We start from the raw sequence: 21,069 nt of genomic DNA, 5'->3' as shown, positions 1-21,069 counted from the left end.
CTGGAGGTGTGAATTCCAAGAGAGGAGAAGCTGCTTTTGTAGTTAGCTAGCCATTCACAGTCTTTGTTTAATCCAGAGTTGATTGTGTCAAACTTGAAGATGAATTGTAGCTCAGCAGTTTCTCTTTGAAGTCTGGTCCTGAAGTTTTTTTGCTGCAGGATGGCTACCTTTAGATCTGCAATTGTGTGTTCAGGGAGATTGAAGTGCTCCCCTACAGGTTTTTTTATGTTGCCATTCCTAATATCTGATTTGTGTCCATTGATTCTTTTACGTAGGGACTGTCCAGTTTGGCCGATGTATATAGCAGTGGGGCATTGTTGACACATGATGGCATATATTACGTTAGTAGATGTGCAGGAAAATGAACCAGTGACAGTATGGCTGATCTGGTTAGGTCCTGTGATGGTGTTGCTGGTGTATATATGTGGGCAGAGTTGGCACTGAGGTTTGTTGCATGGATTGGTTCCTGAGTTAGAGTTATTATGGTGCTGGTGAGAATATGCTTCAGGTTGGCGGGTTGTCTGTGGGCAAAGACAGGCCTGCCTCCCAAGGCCTGTGAATGCGAGGGATCGTTGTCCAGGATGGGTTGTAGATCACAAATGATGCGTTGGAGAGGTTTTAGCTGAGGACTGTAGGTGATGGCCAGTGGTGTTCTGTTGGTTTCTTTCTTGGGCTTGTCCCGTAGCAGGAGGCTTCTGGGTACACGTCTGGCTCTGTCAATCAGTCAGATATCAGCATAACAGGGGTGTGAATAATATGTCATTCAGGGGCATACAATAGAGACTCTTCTTGCATGTCCAGGGGGTTTGTGTCTTTGCTTCAAATAGGGCAGTGAAATATAGGAGTCGCCTCACCTCAAAAAAGATATTTTGGCCTTGGAAAGGGTTCAGAAAAGGGCAACTAAAATGATTAGGGGTTTGGAATGGGTCCCATATGAGGAGAGGTTAAAGCGACTGGGACTTTTCAGTTTAGAAAAGAGGAGACTGAGGGGGGATATGATAGAGATCTATAAAATCATGAGTGGTGTGGAGAGGGCTGATAAAGAAAAGTTATTTATTAGTTCCCATAATAGAAGAACTAGAGGACACCAAATGAAATTAATGGGTAGCAGGTTTAAAACTAATAAAAGAAAGTTCTTCTTCACACAGCGTGTAGTCAACCTGTGGAACTCCTTGCCAGAGGAGGCTGTGAAGGCTAGGACTATAATAGAGTTTAAAGAGAAGCTGGATAAATTCATGGAGGTTAGGTCCATAAAAGGCTATTAGCCAGGGGATAAAATGGTGTCCTTGGCCTCTGTTTGTCAGAGGCTGGAGAGGGATGGCAGGAGACAAATCGCTTGATCACTGTCTTCGGTCCACCCTCTCTGGGGCACCTGGGCTGTGTCCAGACTCCATGCCTCCGTCGACGGAGGCATGTAGATTAGCCAGCTCGGAAGAGGGAAATGAAGCCGCGATTAAAATAATCGCGGCTTCATTTAAATTTAAATGGCTGCCCCGATCTGCCGATCAGCTGTTTGTCGGCAGATCGGGAGAGTCTGGACGCGATGCCCCGACAAAGAAGCCTTTCTTCATCGACACAGGTAAACCTGGTTTCACGAGGCTTACCTGTGTCGATGAAGAAAGGCTTCTTTGTCGGGGCATCGCGTCCAGACTCTCCCGATCTGCCGACAAACAGCTGATCGGCAGATCGGGGCAGCCATTTAAATTTAAATGAAGCCGCGATTATTTTAATCGCGGCTTCATTTCCCTCTTCCGAGCTGGCTAATCTACATGCCTCCGTCGACGGAGGCATGGAGTCTGGACACAGCCCTGGTGCTGGCCACTGTCGGTAGACAGGATACTGGGCTAGATGGACCTTTGGTCTGACCCAGTACGGCCGTTCTTATGTTCTTATGTAGGAGTCTTAGCTACTGATCTGGTGTTTCTGAGGTAAGTTTTAGAGTAGTTGTATTTTTCACTGGAGCAACAGCTGAACTTCTTGAAAGAGCTCAGATGAGCAATTACATAGGGAAAAGCTCGCTGTATATTGATGCACCTGTGGCTTTTCCTGTAACTGGCAAAACATTTGGGGAAGGGGAGGAGACCGGCATATGGAGATCAGCCAAATGGAGATCAGCATTTCCTTGTGACTTGATGGTAAACAACATAAGAGACAGGACTTTGACTGCTCTTTCCCAGTCATTCTGTGCTTTTCTGTTGGCTCTGTTTCTTGCACATACTTAGTTCACTTTTATGGTTTGTTTGAATGAGTTCTGATAATCATAGGCTTCTGGAATTCATTGACGAGTTTCTGTAAGTGCTGCAGATACGTGTTCTTTCTTTTATGATGCTGAAGGAATGATGCATGAAGGCAAGTGACTGGGTCGTTATTGGGGATGTACTGAAGTACTTCATTTTACCTTCTGTTGCACATTGGGCACAATCTGCTGTTGCCCTTGGGCTGAGATTTTCTTTTCTTTGCTGGGAAGTCACAGAGAGGACAGAACATAAGATCTTTTTTCTTATGTTTCTGCTTTCAAATTCCTAACCCTCTGATATCTCTGCACATTAGAAATGTGAATGTGTATCTACACAATTAACTGAGGCGCCTGGGCTGGACAGTTAACCTCACAGTTACATTCAGCTCCCCTTCTCCGCCCCCCACTGCTCTGTATCAGAGGCAGTGGGTGGGGGGGGGGGAAGGCAGGAGCTGGTGCACGTGGGGAGCTGGCTTCTAAGCCTACTCCCCTTGCATGTTGGCTCCCACGGAGCCGGCTCCACCCCCACCTCCTGCTGCCTCTCATGAAGGCAGAATCGGAGGAGGGGGTCAGGAAGGAGCCAGCTTAAAAGCTGGTTCCTTATGAACACTGGCTCCCTTGTCTCCCCCCCTCTCTGCATCGCTGCTTCTGATACAGAGGCAGCAGCATGGAGAGCGGGAACAGGCAAGAGTCGGTACGTGCAGGGAGCCAGTTTTCAAGCCCATTGCCTGCATGTACTGGGCTCCCAATGAACCAACTAGCCTTCTCCCCTGTGCTACTGCGTCCCCGCAAGCACCAGCCCCCCTGAGTTTAAACATGTAATCACTGAAAACATGTAACCGCTGTCCTGGTGGAATGTACTTACATATTTCATGTGCTTTTAGCAGTGCTAGCAGTTCTAGTGCCGAGAGACACTGACTTGCAGACAAACATTTACTTTTAACACGGCCTGTCTGTTACTCATAGTATAACTCTTGCTTGCTTTGGTTCAAGCCCCAGGCCCATGCTTCATGCTTTTTCTTTCTCCTACAACACATTTAAAAAATAAACTAATTTTAATATGCCTACTCCGCATTCCTTGAATCTGAGAGGAAAGAAGCAGATTCTTATCAATCTCATTAGCACTCTCCCCATTTTCACTTCCAACACTTTGGTCATCTGAAGAAGTGAGCTGTGCCCACGAAAGCTCATGATACCATCTACATGTTTTGTTACACTTTAAAGTGCTACCAAACTATTTGTTGTTTTTTAAGGTTTTCCCATTTTCATGGTATATCTTGAGCAGAATCTGTTGACTGAATGAACTCTTGAGGCTTGTGGGTATTATGTATGTTCATTACAGGTAAGTAACGCTGTTGAATGTTGATAACTGAATCCTTTAAGGACAGTTAGTTCTGGCAAATAAGACAGCAGTCATGCTATGAATGGAGGTAGCTTTGCACACACAAAGCAGCATATTAAAGCGCCAGTGAAAATTAATAAAATTTCATTTGCAATGTGTTTAAATGATCTTGTTGTCTTAAAGAATTTAAGTCCTTAGTAAACTTTTAAGGGAAGGAGTTATTGAAGGTGCCCTGAAGAGAGAGCAGAATTGGGCTTCTGCCTCTTGTTTCTTTTTTGTATGCAAAGAAGTGCTGAGAGGTTGATACTCCTGCTTGGTTTTTGGCTTAGAAATATCTAAAATGTCCGTTTCCCTGTTTGTTTGTTTGTTTTTCAAGAGACCTCCCTGGAATGACCCTGAATTGTGGATTAGAAGCTCTCTCTTGTTGGGAAAAGGATGATGAATCTTGTAACAAAACAGCTTCTCTTTCAGCTGTTTATCGGGCATTTGGGTTATATAAGTATTAACAAAAAATAGACAACATCCAAAGAGTCTGAATAAAAATCACTTCCCTTTCTCATTCGAGTTTCACAGGTTTGGTTTCTGAAAAATTACTAGTTCTCTAGCTCTGTGGTTGTCAATCAGGGATACACATACGCCTGGGGGTACGCAGAGGTCTTCCAGGAGATATATCAATTCCCCTAGATATTTCCCTAGCTTTACAACAGGCTATATAAAAAGTACCAGCAAAGTCAGTATGAAGTAAGATTTCATTTAGTTACTTTTTTGTACTGCTGTATATACTGACTATACAGTGAAATATAAATACAGTATTCATAGTCTAATTGGTTTTATTTATAATTATATGCTAAGGTGAAACAGCAATTTTTCAGTAACAGCATACTGTGCCACTTTGGTATTTTATGTCTGATTTTGTAAGCAAGTAGTTTTTAAGTGTGGTGAAACTTGGTGGTATGCAAGACCAATCAGACTCCTGCAACGGGTACATTAGTCTGGAAAGGTTGAGAGCCACTGCTCTAGCTGTCCACAGTGTTTTACAGGAGAAACAGCACATGAATTTCAAATGTAAAAAACAAGCAGTTAGAAGACAATTTCAAAGAGCCTCTGATGCTAACTTCATACCTCATAAAGAGGGAAACAAGGGCCCCAAGCCTGTCTGTCTGTCTGTCTTTCTTTCTTTCTTTCTTTCTTTCTTTCTTTCTTTCTTTCTTTCTTTCTTTCTTTCTTTCTTTCTTTCTTTCTTTCTTTCTTTCTTTCTTTCTTTCTTTCTTTCTTTCTTTCTTTCTTTCTTTCTTTCTTTCTTTCTTTCTTTCTTTCTTTCTTTCTTTCTTTTCAGTTTAATAAACGGCTGCTGAGATGGGAGAGAGAGAGAACAGACTCTTTATTTTATATCTTAACTAATCAATACTTGTTTTCTTCCCGTTGACAGCACACACAAGTGTAGTTCAAAGTCTGAGACTATTAGAAGCAGGTGGGCACCCCTATAGCATCTGAACTAAGCTCCAGCTTGTCTCTCAGTCTGTTGGGCTATCAGTTCCCATCTTTCCAGCTTTTGTGACCTACTTCAATCCTCTAAGCTCACAGGCGGACAGTTTAAAAAAATGAGTGCCTGGAGGTAAGCTCCATATTTAGCCATTTAATAAGAGGCCTCAATTTAGAAAGTGCTCAGCCTCCCACAATTCCCATTGAAGCCACTTTTGCTGATCAAATGTGCTTCCCATCTAGGTCAAACCTATCAAGAATTGTTATCCTGTAACAATCACCCCAATGTTTGCTGCCCAAGTCCTTTTCTTTTCTGGGTCAGCAGGAAACATCCACTTAGAATTGGTGACTGGGAGCAATGTTGATCTTTCACTTACATTATGTGTAAAGGTTTTTAAGTAAATTCAAGCCTGTTTGCTGGTTCTTCAGTGAAAGATGTTTTCCTTGGTCTGTTTCTTCCTGCAGGGGTGGAAGAACTGGGGGGAGGGGCACTAGCGTCCCTGGAGTGGAAACGCTGGGAGGGGTAGGGTGTTACTCCTGCATAAACTCACCCACGTTTGGTGTAGGGCATAGGTGAGAGCATGACCCAGAGGGGTTAGAGTGGCTGCTTTGGGGGCTGGGAGCATGGAGTAGGACCTTATAGGTCTGAACCATCCCAGAAACAGGTCTGAACACCTGGGATCCTCCATGTGTTCAGCTGCTCTTCACTGCCACCAAATCTCAGTAGCTCCCATCACTCCCTTCTTATTCATCCCTCTTATCGGCAAGAAACTCCTTCCCCCATCTGCATTCATGTAGCAGATTCACATATCTGAATTATACATCCAAACCCTCTCCATCTGAGAATAATATTAGAGAGTCCAGGACATTGCATTTGGTTTGGGCATAGCCATATTTTCTCCCTCTTGCATTAACAATTGGCTGAGAGCAGCTCACTCACCATTTCAGATTTCCCATACTTGGGAGTGAAAAGAGGATTGGAAGAGTTTTTAGGACACAAATTATGCTTAGACGCAGGGGGACTAATAATCATAAACATCCTGGCAGCATCCTGGTTCTCCAGCTGCGCTCTGCATTTCCAAAGAGATCAAGATTTTCCGTATAAAAATGCATGACTGGCTTTTCTTTGCAGTGTCTTCCTGATAAGCGCAAGAAATGCATGTTGGCTGAATCAGACCTATGTGCAGTGTCTGCACACAACCTTAACCATTTGTGAGTGATGAAACACGAGGAGGACATAGGAGTAACAGCAGCACTTTATCCTTTGTTAGCACCCTCCATCCAAGCTTAATCCTTACAGTTTATATTTGAAAGGCCTGTACTAACCCCATTTTCCAGATGGGAAAACTGAGGCTCCGGGAAATGAAATTCAAACCTCTGTAAAAGTGGCCATCCATTCTGGAGCTCAGTCTGGAGGAATGTCTACACTGCAGTTAAACACCTGTGCCTGGGCCATATCAGCTGACTCAGGATTGCAAAGCTCAGGCCAAGGGACTGTTTGATTGTAGTGTAAATATTTGGGCTCAGGCTGGAGCCCAAGCTACAGAACCCAAGCCCAAAGTCTACCTCACAATTAAACAATCATATGTTATTAACTGCAGTGTAAACATACCAAGAGACCTGGTTTTTCAGAGATGCTGAGCACCCACAGCTACCATTGACATCTGTTGGAGTTATGGAAGCTCAGGCCTTCTGAAAATTAGGCCTAAGGTGCTTCAATTTAGTCATCCAAAACGTGGAGACTGCTTTTGAAAATCTGGACCTAAATGAGTTGACCAAAGTCATGCAGCATGTCTGTGGCAGAGACAGAACTTACATCTCCAAATGCACAAGCCCTGTATCATTGGTTGGTGCAATCTGATGGTGATAGGATTATCTGTGATAAATTTACACACTGTTCCTTTATTCATAAAGTAGAAAAATTACCCAACATTACTCAGCTCCTTAACTCAGTTTAATTTTTGGTTTTCTTCATTTAATTCCTGACTCTGGGGTGGGGCTGAGGATAAGGGATTCAGTATGTAGGCTGCCCCTAGGAGAGAGGACTACCCTAGCTCTCTCTCAGTGCAGCAGCTTAGGGCCAGGTAAGAAGCACCTCTCCATGGCCACTGCAGCTCCAGCAGGCACAACTGCATGTCCGCTCCTGGGGCAGATCCAGATTTCTCTGCCCCTTGGGCTCCCCGGCCAGGGTGAGGAATGCAGCAAACTGTGCACTTTCCCCTCCCTCCCTGACAAAGGGAAATGGCCAGCAATGTTCCCATACGAATTGGGAGGGATGAGTTTTAGTGCCCCCCCCCCCATTAAACAGCACCTGGAGGTAGGAGATTTGGGACTAAGGCAGTCTCAGTGCGGGTGCTCCCAGCCAGAACCTTTCACCTGCCTGGTGCTTGTCTGTTTTCTGTATGGTTTTATGAGAATCCCATTCTGGGCACATGCCGTTTTCCTGGCACAACCAAACCCTTACCTTAGTTTGGAACTTATTAGTTAAAGTTATTAGAGGAAACTGCCTACCAAATTTGGTGGTCCTAGTACTTATCATTTAGAAGGAGTTCTTGAACAGACAGACGCATAGACAGACTCTCGCACAAACTCTCTCAAATATAGAGTAGATGATTTGTTTTCTGCCACATTGCATGTGACTGTTTCTGTCAAATTACACATAGCAGGGACTGGATATCTGTGTTTAAAGCATCTGGCTTTGATGTATACTTTTTTACTGAAATGATACAGCATGGTTTCTCATATTCATAGACGAACATGCTGCAATCACTCAATTATAGTTTATGTCTAATTCATTATTTTATTTACTATTTTTGAGTAAAATGCCATCAAATTTAACTTACTTGTTTTGATTTTTTAGGATCTTGTGTCTTTCTCTCTCAAGGATGGTGAGTATTCTTTTTTTTAACAAGTTTTTAATATAAACATATTGGTTTCACATACTGTAAAATATCTTATTCCGGAGGTGCCATTATAGCTGTTACGTTATCTCTATTTTTTTAATGCCAACAGCCCACTGTTTCCTTGCTTCAATGTTAAGAGAACCAACTTTTGTATTGTAATATAAATGTATAATAGTAACTTACAGTTAATTAATCTCTCCTGCTTGTTAATCGTCTGATCTCACCCTGACCTACAAATCTCTTTACATTATGGCTTAATACACAAATGTGTCTGATGCCAGAAAAGTTCTGTAGCTAACTAATGAAAATGCATTTTTTGAAGAGGCTTATGCAAGGTAGGTGCCCAACTCCTACTGAGAGTCAATCAGACCATTTTGAAAATCTCAGTCTAAACTATTTGTTCTACAAGTTACTTGAAGCACTAGCTAAAACGAAGGCCTGACAAGGGAATACATTCCTGATCTCCTGCGAAGCCTTTTCTAAACAAATGACAACGTTTTTGTTTTCTTTAACAAGCGAATGTTTTGTTGTAAATTGCAGGAGGTGGATTAAATTACTAGAATTAAATTATTAATGATATAAAGAATTCCTTACTGTAGCAAAGTCTGCATGTCAGATCAATGGTTGCACTTTGCATCTGTGTTTTCAATATACCTTTCCATAGGATTGAGGTTAATTTATTGTTATTAAGACTCATCCACATCAGGACAAAGTGGCTTTTTTTCCCCATTGACTTTCTCAGTTTATTTTTGATGGAAAAGTGGAAAATTAGGCAGCTATTACAATGAAAGTTACTACATTCCTCAGTCTAACTTAATACAAAGTAGTATTTTCATGTCATCGCTTCAAAAGATGGTTTTTCCCTTTGGGAAAGCAGAAACCAAACTGTAAGTTATCAGAGAGGCAAGATAGCACTATGATGCTAGTTCTAGCTTCAGTTCCCTGTTCTGCCACAGACTTCCTGTGTAACCTGAGCAAGTCACTTAGGCTCAGATCTGCACAAATATTAAGGTATCTAATCCCAGTGAATTCCAGGTTAGGCGACTAAGCCTATGTAACTATAGATGCTGTCATTGCTCATAACATTATCCAGCTCTTTAGTTTTTCTGTGCCTCAGGTTCCCATCTGTGAAATGGGGCTACTAATCCTTACCTCACACAGATTATTGAGAGAATAAATATATTAAAGACTGTGATATGCGCAGATCCTAGGGTGATTGGGGTTAGATAAATACCTAACCTAAACAGATAGGTAGGTTAACAACTGTCTGTGAAGTGTCACCTTTGTATCACAGACTTGCTCCATATTTCAAACTGGTATCTTCACAGGGACACCTTTAAAATGTAATGGCATTTTTCATGCCAGAGTGCTCCCAGAATACCTTATAAAAAGAAGAGGCAGATGCTGTGGGGATATGCACATAAAAGGAGTAGATCTGGCACAAAGTGTTTACAATCTAATATGCTTAAAATATCTTTTTCTTTAGCACTCCTGCTTCCCAGCCTCAGAGTGACTTTTTACCATTGAATGCTGTCAGATTGCCTTGTCCATTCCTTCTGCTCATGCAATAAAGAATAAGTACAAACAGCTGTCAGCCATATACATATACCAAAGTTAGCTTGTAGCTAGATCTGTTTTTATTATTCAACTCCAGTCTCTATTGGAAGAAATGAAAAGCACTGAACTGGTATATTTAGAGTTGTATTTAGACAAAGTAAAACATCTTGCATTGTCACTTAGATGCCTCGTTCCCCTACAAGTCTGTTTAACTTTGATTTTGGCACTGGTCATGCTGCAGCGTCTCCCTGCTGAGAATGAAGTTCTCACCCTTTTCTCCACAATTTCCAGTTCTTTCTACCAGCTGTGAGAGGGCGTAGAGAGGTCCTGCCACAATCCCTGCAGTGAAAGGGGTGGAGATCCTTTGCCACATAAGCACTCGCTGGTTACAGTGAATCTCTGCTGACAGTGAGTTTTATAGGCAAGGATTACTTCACTATAAGTGACTTAGATGGGCACGTAGGTACTGATCCTTAGCTGTTGTCATTGGACCTGGGCTAATTTACTTCAAAGAAGCTAATGAATCCATAGCCCAGTGCTTTACCATGTACTAACAGCTGAACCCTTATTTCTCCCCAGACTGTAAATATGCTGGCATAAGTTGAAAGGACAGACAATGCTATCTCAGTATTTAATATAGTCACCACCCAGAACAGAGTGCAACATTTGCTTTTTGATCTGACACAATTAAAACTGGTCAATTCTGTTTCCTTCTATTTAAGGCTATTATGATGCCCGAGCACGGGTGCTGATCTACCATGTCACTTGGCTGCTGAGAATCCCTGTAGAAGAACTGGAAGTCTTGGAGGAATCTCTGCTTGAGAGCTTGAAGGAACAGAAAGAGGAAGAATCAGAGTAAGGACGTTTGTAATCAGGCTTTGCATTTGCTATGAGTTTAAAGCAGGCTCCTCTCCCAGCAGAAAACTCATCATGAGTCACCTGCAGTCTAGTCGGCTGTGTCTAGACTGGCAAGTTTTTCCGGAAAATCATCTGCTTTTGCGGAAAAACTTGCCAGCTGTCTACACTGGCCACTTGAATTTCCGGAAAAGCACTGACGATCTCCTGTAAAATAATCAGTGCTTTTCCGGAAAAACTATGCTGCTCCCGTTCGGGCAAAAGTCTTTTTCCGAAAGACTTTTGCCCAAAAGGGCCAGTGTAGACAGCATAGTACTGTTTTCCGCAAAAAAGCCCCGATCGCGAAAATGGCGATTGGGGCTTTTTTGCGGAAAAGCGCATCTAGATTGGCCACGGATGCTTTTCCGCAAAAAGTGCTTTTCCGGAAAAGCATTCGTGCCAATCTAGACGCGCTTTTCTGAAAATGCTTTTAATGGAAAACTTTTCCGTTAAAAGCATTTCCGGAAAATCATGCCAGTGTAGACGTAGCCATCCAGTCTCTGACACTCCCTCTTGTGATCCTTAGCTAGTCAATTATGGCTTGATTTTTTTTCTGGAGGTGCTCTTATCTCCTTTGGAGGTGTGAATACTCATCATTCTGAAAATATGGGCACTAGGGCCCAACCCTGCAAGATGCTGAAGGCCACCCAGCACCTTCCAAGATTGGGCCCTAACTTCTCTGCTTCAGTTTCTCCATCTATAAAATGTGGATAGCAACCACTCAGAGATCTGAGGAGGAGGACCGAAGGTGGACCAAGTATTCTGCATTCATTAGAGCAGAACCAGTTTGGCACCAGCAGAGAATGTGGCAGTATGTTTGTAAAGCACACTGATGCTGAAAACCACAAAGAGCTAGTGTCTGCCATCCTCACTTTAGTGTATAGCACACTAGTTTACAGACAGTTTTGACTATGACAATTGGAATTCTTACTAGTAAGGCCCTAATCAGTGTAAGTAAAGGTGGAAGAGTGAAGCCCCAAGTAAGTGCTAAATATTTTTATAATTGTTGTTCAGTCCCTGTCAAATCCCCATCTTTGCAATAATGCCTCTGCCACTCTGATGTTACTAGACACTTTTAGCTTTAGATCCTCATCTGGTGACTTTAATGGAGCTACCCTAGTTTACACCAGCTAAGGGTCTGGGCCTGGAGTTAGAAGAGTGTGTAAGTGCCTAACAATGCAAATAGATACTGGTAGAATTTGATTTCAGTGGGAGTTAGGTGCTAATCATTTAGTCACTTTTGTATATCTTGCTAAGCACCTATCTCCATCTTAAGGTGCCCAAATACCCATGTAAACCTAGCCCTGTGGTCTTGATATTTGAGGGTATGTCTACACTGCCACCCTAGTTCAAACTAAGGTGGCTAATGTAGTGGGATTTAAATATCCCAAGCTCTATTTGCATGTTCCCGGGTGCCGCCATTTTTAAATGCCCGTAATTTGAACTACCTACCCGTGGCTACACGCGGCACAGACTAGGTAGTTCGAATTAAAGCTCCTAATTCGAACTACCGTTAAACCTCTTTGCAGGAAGAATAACGGTAGTTCGAATTAGGAGCTTTAATTCGAACTACCTAGTCCGTGCCGCATGTAGCAGCGGGCAGGTAGTTCGAACTACGGGGCATTTAAAAATGGCGGTGCCCGGGAACATGCAAATGGAGCCCGGGATATTTAAATTCCGGGCTTCATTTGCAAGTTCGAATGCCTACATTAGCCACCCTAGTTCGAACTAGGGTGGCAGTGTAGACATATTCTGAGATCATTAATTTCACCATCATAATATTAATCTTCATGATGAAACTGCCAAAGCACTAGAACCCAGGGGTTGTGCAGGCTGGGGATAAAGCGCTCTGTACTTTAGTTGTTGTGCGGAGGGAGCAGGTGGAAGTTCAGCAATATGGTGGCTGGTAAGTTTATTTTAATTCACTTGCAGGAAATCTGTTTAAACATAACTAATTTATTAGCTTAATCTAATCAAGTGCTAATAAACCTGTTAATCAGTATTTGTGACCCAGCGTTGTTTAGACGTTGCTGTGGTTTTCTGAACAGTTGTCTCAATAATTTCTTGTTAATTACATTATTATAAAAATGAGTAGTCCAAATAATCTCAAAGGTTGTGAATGGCTGAAGAGGACTGGGTTTTATTGGAATCCAGGAGCAAGGGTTAGTATTGATGGATTTTTTTCGTGCTGCGGCTGATAGAAATGGGTTCAATCCCAGCTGCTAGAGTGTGAGAAGGCACGTAATGAGGGTGAAGTGTTTTGATTAGTTTACAAAGTTCTTTACCTTTCAAGATGGTATTTCAACAGTGGGGCTAATTATGTTTTGTTCAGGCTTGAGACTCGGTTCCTGGGGCCTGATCTTGAGAAAACACAACCTAACCCAACAGGCATTGTGCAAGTTCTTAGGCTAGTGCTGCCTGCAGAATTGCATTATTATACTTTACAAGCTTTGCTTTGAAAACTTCCCTTTAGGTGCTAACAAACAGATCATAGGTAAGAGGAGTATTAAACGTTAATGGGGGGAGTGGGTGATTTAGGAGATTGGAAGTTGGGGTACAGAGCCTCTCAAGTTCACTTCTAAGTCATTGGTTCAAATCCAGCCATGGTTAGTCAGAACTAGATATTATTACCATTTGAAGTTTTTTGAGCTTGTGTGAAACAATCTGGTGTCAATATAACACAAATTACTGCCATAATTTGTCCCCTTGTTGTCAATCTCAGCAGAGAGGCCCCAGAGACTAAATAAAAGGATGTGGAAACTAAGCATAACATTTATTCCTAGAGGTGGTCCCTCCAGATCTCGGCTGAGGAATATTGGTGAGGGGTAGAGTGAGGAAAATGGCGTTTCCTGCTTCCTACCCAGACTTTCAATAAAAAGCCAATATATTTGCTAACGCTCTGGAAGAGGAGTACATGGCTTTGCTAGGCATAGAAAAGAGAGCTGTCCAGTGCATCTCTTCGCTTGGATCTATTCCAAGAGATCCTTTTTGGTTAACCTCACCTTAGATCCCTCCAGTCTTTTGTGGATTCCTAATGGCTTGTGTCAGTGATAGGCCTTATAGTATGGAACTTGCTTCTGACTGTCATAGCCCATTCCGTACTTTTCAACAGCTAAAGACTTCTTTTCCCTAAAGTATGCTGTGGTATCCTCACAGCCAGCCCCATATTTATAGCCTTCCTTTCCCCCTTTTCTTTTTTGTCCATATCATATTTTCTCCTCTCTGTCCAAATGAGCCTTTTAACCCACTGTCTCCCTGGTTGTGTTTGTGGTATTTTAAGCGATGTGTCTTGGTCTTATGATGATGATGATTTCTGGTGTGCTCTTATGCTGCTGTTCACAGGCCTTGTCACAGAACTGCATGGGTCCTTCTCTTCCTATCCACTTCCCATATGTGGCCCTGCACTGGTGGTGGGTAGATCTAGATGGGGGTGGACAATGCAAAATCATCCCCCACTGTAACCTCACAGAGTTTCCTAGGAAAAGGAGTCCCTCATGAAAGTGTACTGCCTTGTGATTTTTAAAGGGGACAGAACTAGCCAGCCAAGATTTTTGGCAGCCTCTGCAGTTTTACTCTATACTTGTAACAAAAACGGTTTGCTTCTTTATCTTCTGATGCAGAAGCTTTGGCCAGTGGCCCAGTTACATGCACAATTAGATTTTCAGTATGGGCATCTGTGACCTACTCAGGGCACAGTTTAGAGCAGGGCTACTCAACTTCGGAAGCTCACAGCACATGCCGAAGGCCGCAACTTAAATGTGGTTGCATATACATGCAAATATATATGCAAATATACGCAAATAGCTTCTTTCATACTGATGGGCATGAATACAAAGATTAAGGCAACACTACACAACACACAGGCTCCGTTTAAGTCAGTTCTGCTGATATTATTAAAATGCAATAGTTACCCGATTTTTAATGAGCAAAGTCCAGGAATTCAACTACTAAAACCCATGTCAACTGAAAGCCATTATATTGACTACTTTTTTGTTTTGGCTCCCACCTGTGGGCTGCGTGGTGAGCCCCCCGTAAACCCAAATCATACCACGGGCTGCAAACTAACAGGCTACGTTGAGTAGCCCTGGTTTAGAGCAATGAGAAGCTGTGTCACCCCTGCTCCTTACACTGCTTGGCTGCTGTGGCTTCCGATCTGGCCTGTTCACAAACAGCCTTCAGCATGCAAGTTACTGCCAGCTACGTCTGGGTGCATTCTTCAGCAGCCAGCCTCTTACCAACCAAGGCTATACTGTAGGGTGACCTCAGTGCACACACAATCTTGGATTTTCTCCTAGAAATGTACGTCCTCTACTGCCCAGCCTTCTCCTGGCTAATACAAGTATGTTGTTTCTTGAAGGTGATAATATGACAGCTTATTATTTCAAATAGCTTCTCAGACACTCCAGGTCAAACACATGAGATTAGATATAATGGCAAATCAATTGTATTTACTACAAAAAAAAGAGAGATTAAATTAATACAAATAATGAAGCATAAAAGTCAGAAATGGTTACAAGAAAAATAAAGATAAAATTCAACTAATGCCTAACTTAACAAATTGTGTTAATTTCAAAGCAGAGTTTCTCACCACATACTCTCTGAGTCTTGCTGGCCAAGCATCTTAGGCAAGGACCTCTTCTCCTGTTTAATAGCTACTTCCTTTATCCTTTCTCATGCCACAAAACAGTGGCCAGAGAGGACCTCCTTTTTATGGTGTCAGTCCCCCTCTTGGAACACATTTCTAGCTGAAATTCAGGAGACCAAGTGTTTGTGTCCATCAGGCTAGTTTTCCCACCTGTTTGAACTTCCTTTGTTTCTCTTCCTACTTAACTGCACATTAAGAAGAGCCAACATTTTTTGTCTGCAACAGATCCATTTACCAACCTCAGTTTGGAGCATATGTTCGCATCATACTGGAAAATCTTATAGCTCACATACAATGTTGCTATACACATTTTATCAGGATAATATTGACTAGCAAAGTGAGTCTTCAATGGTACCATTCAAGAAATATCTTGTATGAACATTATTTTAGTAGGGTGTGGGGCAGGGATGGGCAAACTGCAACCCACAGGCTGCATCTGGCCCATCAGCCATTTTAATCCAACCCTTGAGCTCCCACTGGGGAGTGAGGTGAGGTCTTGTCCTGCTCCACAGGTGCCATAGGTCTGCATGGCTCCCAGAAGTAGCAGCACATCCCCCCCCATGACTCCTAAGCGTAGGGCAGCCAGAGGGCTCTGAGCACTGTCCCTGCAGCTCCCATTGTCTGGAACCTGCTGCCAATGGGAGCTGCAGGGGTGGCCCCTTCTGATTGGGGGTGGGGGAACAGCACACATAGGAGTTGGTAGCTGCTTGAGGTAAGCATGGCCTGGAGCCTGTACCCCTGATCCACTCCTGTGCCCCAAAAACCTGCCTCAGCCCTGATTCCTCTTCCGTCCTCCAAACCCCTCGATCCCAGCCCACAGTATCCTCCTGTACCCCAACTCTACATCCCCAGTCCCATCCCAGAGTCTCTACTCCCAGCTGGAGTCCTTACCCCCACACTCCAATTCTCTGCCCCAGCTCAGAACCCCCTCCCACACTCTGAACTCCTAATTTTTGGCCCCACCACTGGGCCTTCATCCCCAGCCAGAGTCCTCATCCCTCCCACACTCCATCCCCAATTGTATGAGCCTTCATGATCCACCATATAATTTCCATACCCTGATGCCGTCTTCCGGCCAAAAAGTTTGCCGACCGCTGTTGTAAGGGTTGGACAAAGGGGTACATTTTGTTATGTCATCTAGGCAATAGTGTTCCACATATTCAAATCAATATTATTGGTATCTGACAGATCTGAATGACAGTATGTAAACTTCTCTGTTGTAGCACAGAGCACTAAACAGTGTCTTACGAGAAACTGAAAAAACGACAAGTGATAGATCAATTGCCTAATTAAAACTACTTGTTTCCTTTCATCAGAGGAGAATGAGCTTATAAAATCTGGCTGAACACAGTTTATGGTTCAGGAGAAGTAGTTGCAAATCTGAATTCTTTGCAGCTATAGAAAGACCCAACAGAGGCAGTTAATTATCCTTGTGGAAACAAAACAGCCTTACAACCCAACTGAGAACCTTAAAGTTCAAGCTATTGGAAAGGCAGGCTGAAATTCCAGAAACGTAGGAGCTTTCACAAACAGTTCATGTCTGTTTTAACCAGGCTGCAATGAAGGTTAAAGTTCTGTTGATGATAGCTTTACGATATTGTGTTCATATAGGATTTAGCCACCAACAGTCCCTGAACCTAGACACATCCAGCCCTTATTGCTGAGCGTAAAAGCCAGCCAACTGTGTCCCTGTTCTCTTGATATCTTTTGATTTCTGGTGAGTCAAACAAGAGAGAGATGTGTCTCTCTGCTTTGTAGAAGACCTGCTGGTACCACCAACATTTCTACTCCATGCACAGATGGTAAAGCATAGCATGGATTATTTCTGAAAGCTACAAAAACCTCACAAGCAGATCATCCAAACACATGATGATGGCATGCTTAAGGCCCTGCAGAAAAGGGCATTAAAAGGGCAGTTACAACTCTTGGGCAGCTGCCCAGTCTGTTCCCAGTAAAATTTTCAGAGGGGGAGCTGAGTTAGTCTATAATAGGAAAAACTTAAAAAACAACAAATTGTCTTGCAGCACCTTAAAAACACGTAGATGGTATCATGAACTTTCGCGGGCACAGCCTACTTCTTCAGATGACAGGAGTGTTAGAAATCCATTGCTTATAAGAAGCACACAGGATCTTTGACCGGGGAAAAGGCAATGTGCCACGTTTATTGAAAATACAAACTGAAAAGAGCATATGCACACACGCACGCACACATACGTCCTGCAGATGGTGTATAGTTACCAGTCCATCGTGGCTCAAGTCAGTCTTACTGGCAGGGCAAGACTGACTGAGTGAGGAGTCGGGTTCTTGTCAATCGCAATTCGAAGCTCCTCTGAGGCTTGGTTCGCAGGACTGAACCGAGAGTTCTAATGGCAAGATGGTCCCTTCTTATACATATAAGTTTTCATTTGAGTGTATGGCTTTTGCAGTGTCATGCTGCAATTATCCATCCTTAAAAGGTCTTAATCTGGATTTTGCAGTTATTCTTTGATGGCGATTGTCAGGCTTCCAATAGTTGTGTCTCATTCTTGGAGAGTCTCTACCTGTCTCCAGGGTTCTGTCAATGCTGCTAATTCAATTCAGCCTCAGACACAGTGGCTGTTTCCTGGTTATCGTCAAGATTCCCACTTCTTGACCACCTGGGCATTTGTAATGGCTTTCAGACTTACACACACTCACACCAAACAATTGTGCAGAGTTTCAGACAAGATTAATAGTTACTAAAGAATACAACTTAGGGTATGTCTACACTGCATGCTTATTTTGAAATACGCTATTCTGGAATAGTTATTCCGAAATAGCTATTTTGAAATAGTACGTCTACACTGCAGGGAAGCTTCAAAATTAGTCCGAGGCAGGTTTCCCTAATATAAACGTGCCATCTCGATTTAGAGCCCCAGGGGCTCTGGGGAAGAATAACTTAGAATGGCTCTGGTGAGGGTCTATTTCAAAATAGCAGAAGTGGAGCATCAATGCATGCCTTATTTTAATATAGCTATTTTGGAATAGGCGTTATTCCTCGTAGAATGAGGTTTACAGATTTCGGACTAAGAGGTCCATTATTTCGCAGAAGCGAAGAGTGAGGGGGGATTTGATAGCAGCTTTCAACTTCCTGAAGGGAGGTTCCAAAGAGGATGGAGAGAGGCTGTTCTCAGTAGTGACAGATGGCAGAACAAGGAGCAATGGTCTCAAGTTGTGGTGGGAGAGGTCCAGATTGGATATTAGGAAAAACTATTTTACTAGAAGGGTAGTGAAGCATTGGAATGGGTTACCTAGGGAAGTAGTGGAGTCTCCATCCCTAGAGGTATTTAAGTCTCGGCTTGACAAAGCCCTGGCCGGGTTGATTTAGATGGGATTGGTCCTGCCTAGAGCGGGGGGCTGGACTTGATGACCTTCTGGGGTCTCTTCCAGTTCTATGATTCTATAAGGGGATGGTTGGATGAAATAACATGATCTTGGTAACTAATTGATAACTAATTGACCATTCATTGTCAGTTGGAAATAGGTCAATGGAGGGATGATAGGAGTTGCTATAGGGAACTTTCTGGGTGTCTGGCTGGTGAGTCTCGCCCACATGCTCAGGGTTTAGCTGATCGCCATATTTGGGGTCAGGAAGGAATTTTCCTCCAGGGTAGATTGGCAGAGACCCTGGAGGTTTTTCGCCTTCCTCTGTAGCATTGGGCACAGATTACAGCTGAAGGACTCTCTGCATGTTGAGTCCTTCAAAGTATTTGAATGCTTCAATATCTTTGATATAGGTGAGAGGATTATTCTAAGAGGGGTGGTTGAGATTCTGTGGCCTGCACTGTGCAGGGGGTCAGACTAGATGATCATAATGGTCCTTTCTGACCTTAAAGTCTATGAATCTATGAATAACGGAATGGCTGTGTAGACACTCGCATTGTTATTTTGAAATAATGCTAGTGATCTCGAAATAACAGTGTAGTGTAGACACATCTTCAGGTTACAATGCAGACATGAGTTACAATTTAATTTGTAATGCTAACAGGAAGCAAGATCTTACAGTAAACATTATCTAATCATGAGAGACAGGGTGAAATAGAAGCATACAGAACTTATAAGCAAGTCATTATACATCAAATCGTTATGCATCATACTTATAGTCTTATAACCAATACTGAAATATACATTTTTGCTACAAAATCTTAGCATGTTCATTGATTCAGACAGGAACAAACACCATTTCGCATGACTAAGACTGAAGGAGTTCCATTAGACAGTAAAGATTCCAGTCCTGAGGAGAAGGTACAGTATGACAGGAGAATAAAAATAAATGTTATCTTGAGATAGGACACAGGAATAGTCTCAGGAAATCTCAGTGCTAGTTAGCAATGTATCAAAAAATAATGGTATATTAAATGTAAATATGAAATCCACTGAAAGAGGGCAGCATTGTCTTATGTTCAGGGCCAGGAACAGTAGGGGAGAAGAGGGGAAGGGGATTCTGTATTCTTTTCCTGACTCTGCTATTGAGCTACTGTGTGACCTTACACAAGTCACTTCCCCCATCTGTAGAACTGGGGTAAGATCTACTTGCCTTTGTAAAGTACTTAGGGATCCTCAGCTAACCAGGACTGTCAAAGTGCAAAGTATTCATCTGACCATTGCAGAGTTAGTACTAACCTCTTAAAGACAGTTCTGTAACTTGTAAACTTTTTGGGTTTTGTTCTGTTTTTATAGTGCCTAACACAGTAGCACCAGGCTTGTGGGCACTACTGCAACCTAAATCATAGTGGGTATGTTTACACTATAGTTAAAAACCCAGGCTGGCCCATACTAGCTGACTCCAGGCTCAGGCTAAGGGGTTGTTTATTTGCTGTGTCAACATTCAAGCTCTGGCTGGGGCTTAAGCTATTGGAGTCTGCAAGTGGGGCAGTGGGGAGAGTTCACTGGATAATTGGATAACTGCACATGTACTAAAGTGTCAAATATCCAGTTGTGTATGGAATCGTGGCACTTGTGCACTTTTTTGCAGACATTATTGAAGATGTAGCCCTTGGTGGCAACACAGAAGTTCTCAGCTTCCAGAGATTTTCTGTTACATTATATGCAAAATACGGGGAAACCTTCACCCTGTTGTTGTCAGAGTTTTTGCCATTGACTTCAGTGGTGTCAGGATTTCACATGCTGTTTCTTTCTCTGCCTGTCATGTTTAGCAAAACTACACAGTACAAGAATTTAGGACTTCCTCTAAAGTTGTCTTTATCAACCATACAGAGTGCTTAGCAGGATTCCAAAAGGAATTAGACAATTGCATGGATAATGAGTGTCCAGTTGTGTTAGCTGGGATATTTAAAAAATTCAAAGTTTGGAAGGGAAATCAATTCTCAGGTTTCAGGGCTTAATGAGAGGATTAAGAAGAAACGTCCTCATCTTCAGGCCACTCCATAATTGTCCTTTGTACATATTATAATATCTTCTGAAGGTGCTGGTATTGGCTATTGTCAGAACTAGCTCAGTGGACCCTTTTGGCAGTTTGTGTACTACTATTTACTATTCAGTATTTCCTCAAAGACCAACAAAGGAGGACTGTGATATGAACCAATTAACACCGAGTAACAAAACTGTTATTGCTTCCTTATGTTTAATGCCTCGTTTATGATCACCTTACAACTTAAACACACTCAATAAAGGGCAATAATGACTGTCTTTTCAAAACAACATGTCACAGTTCTGGGCATATGCATCAGTATTTACCTCTTATGGTCCAACAAGGGCACCTATTCCCATCTTCTGATTCCTCAGTCATCACCTCTGTTGTGTGGAAACCTGAATATCCCTACCTCCTGACCTACTGCACAATTCCCTACCTACACACTGTTATTCCAGGCAAGCCAGAGTGCCTTACTTGGCCAGGGTCTGTGCTTTGCACATTCTACAGAGACTATGAACAAAGTAATTGCCAGCAGTTATGAGTTACCACAGAGCTCTTCCTAAGCAAGCACATTTATTCTTAAATCAAAAGCATTACAGAAAAAACATCTGTACAATA

At 42.7% G+C, this 21,069-nt stretch overlaps 1 protein-coding gene across 2 annotated transcripts in view; it reads left to right on the top strand.

Moving 5' to 3' along the window:
* TMCO4 (transmembrane and coiled-coil domains 4) overlaps positions 1–21,069 on the top strand; it is a 100,808-nt gene that overhangs the window by 17,774 nt on the left and 61,965 nt on the right. For both annotated transcript variants that reach the window (XM_075906593.1, XM_075906592.1), the window contains exons 4-5: positions 7,921–7,948; positions 10,243–10,375. In XM_075906593.1, coding sequence (XP_075762708.1) covers positions 7,921–7,948; positions 10,243–10,375 — 161 coding nt within the window. The remainder of the gene's footprint in view (positions 1–7,920; positions 7,949–10,242; positions 10,376–21,069) is intronic.

Source organism: Pelodiscus sinensis, chromosome 23 (assembly GCF_049634645.1).
Source record: "Pelodiscus sinensis isolate JC-2024 chromosome 23, ASM4963464v1, whole genome shotgun sequence".
Taxonomy (NCBI): domain Eukaryota; kingdom Metazoa; phylum Chordata; order Testudines; family Trionychidae; genus Pelodiscus; species Pelodiscus sinensis.
The sequence above is the reverse complement of the archived record's forward strand: the minus strand, read 5'-3'. Positions and strand labels throughout refer to the sequence as shown.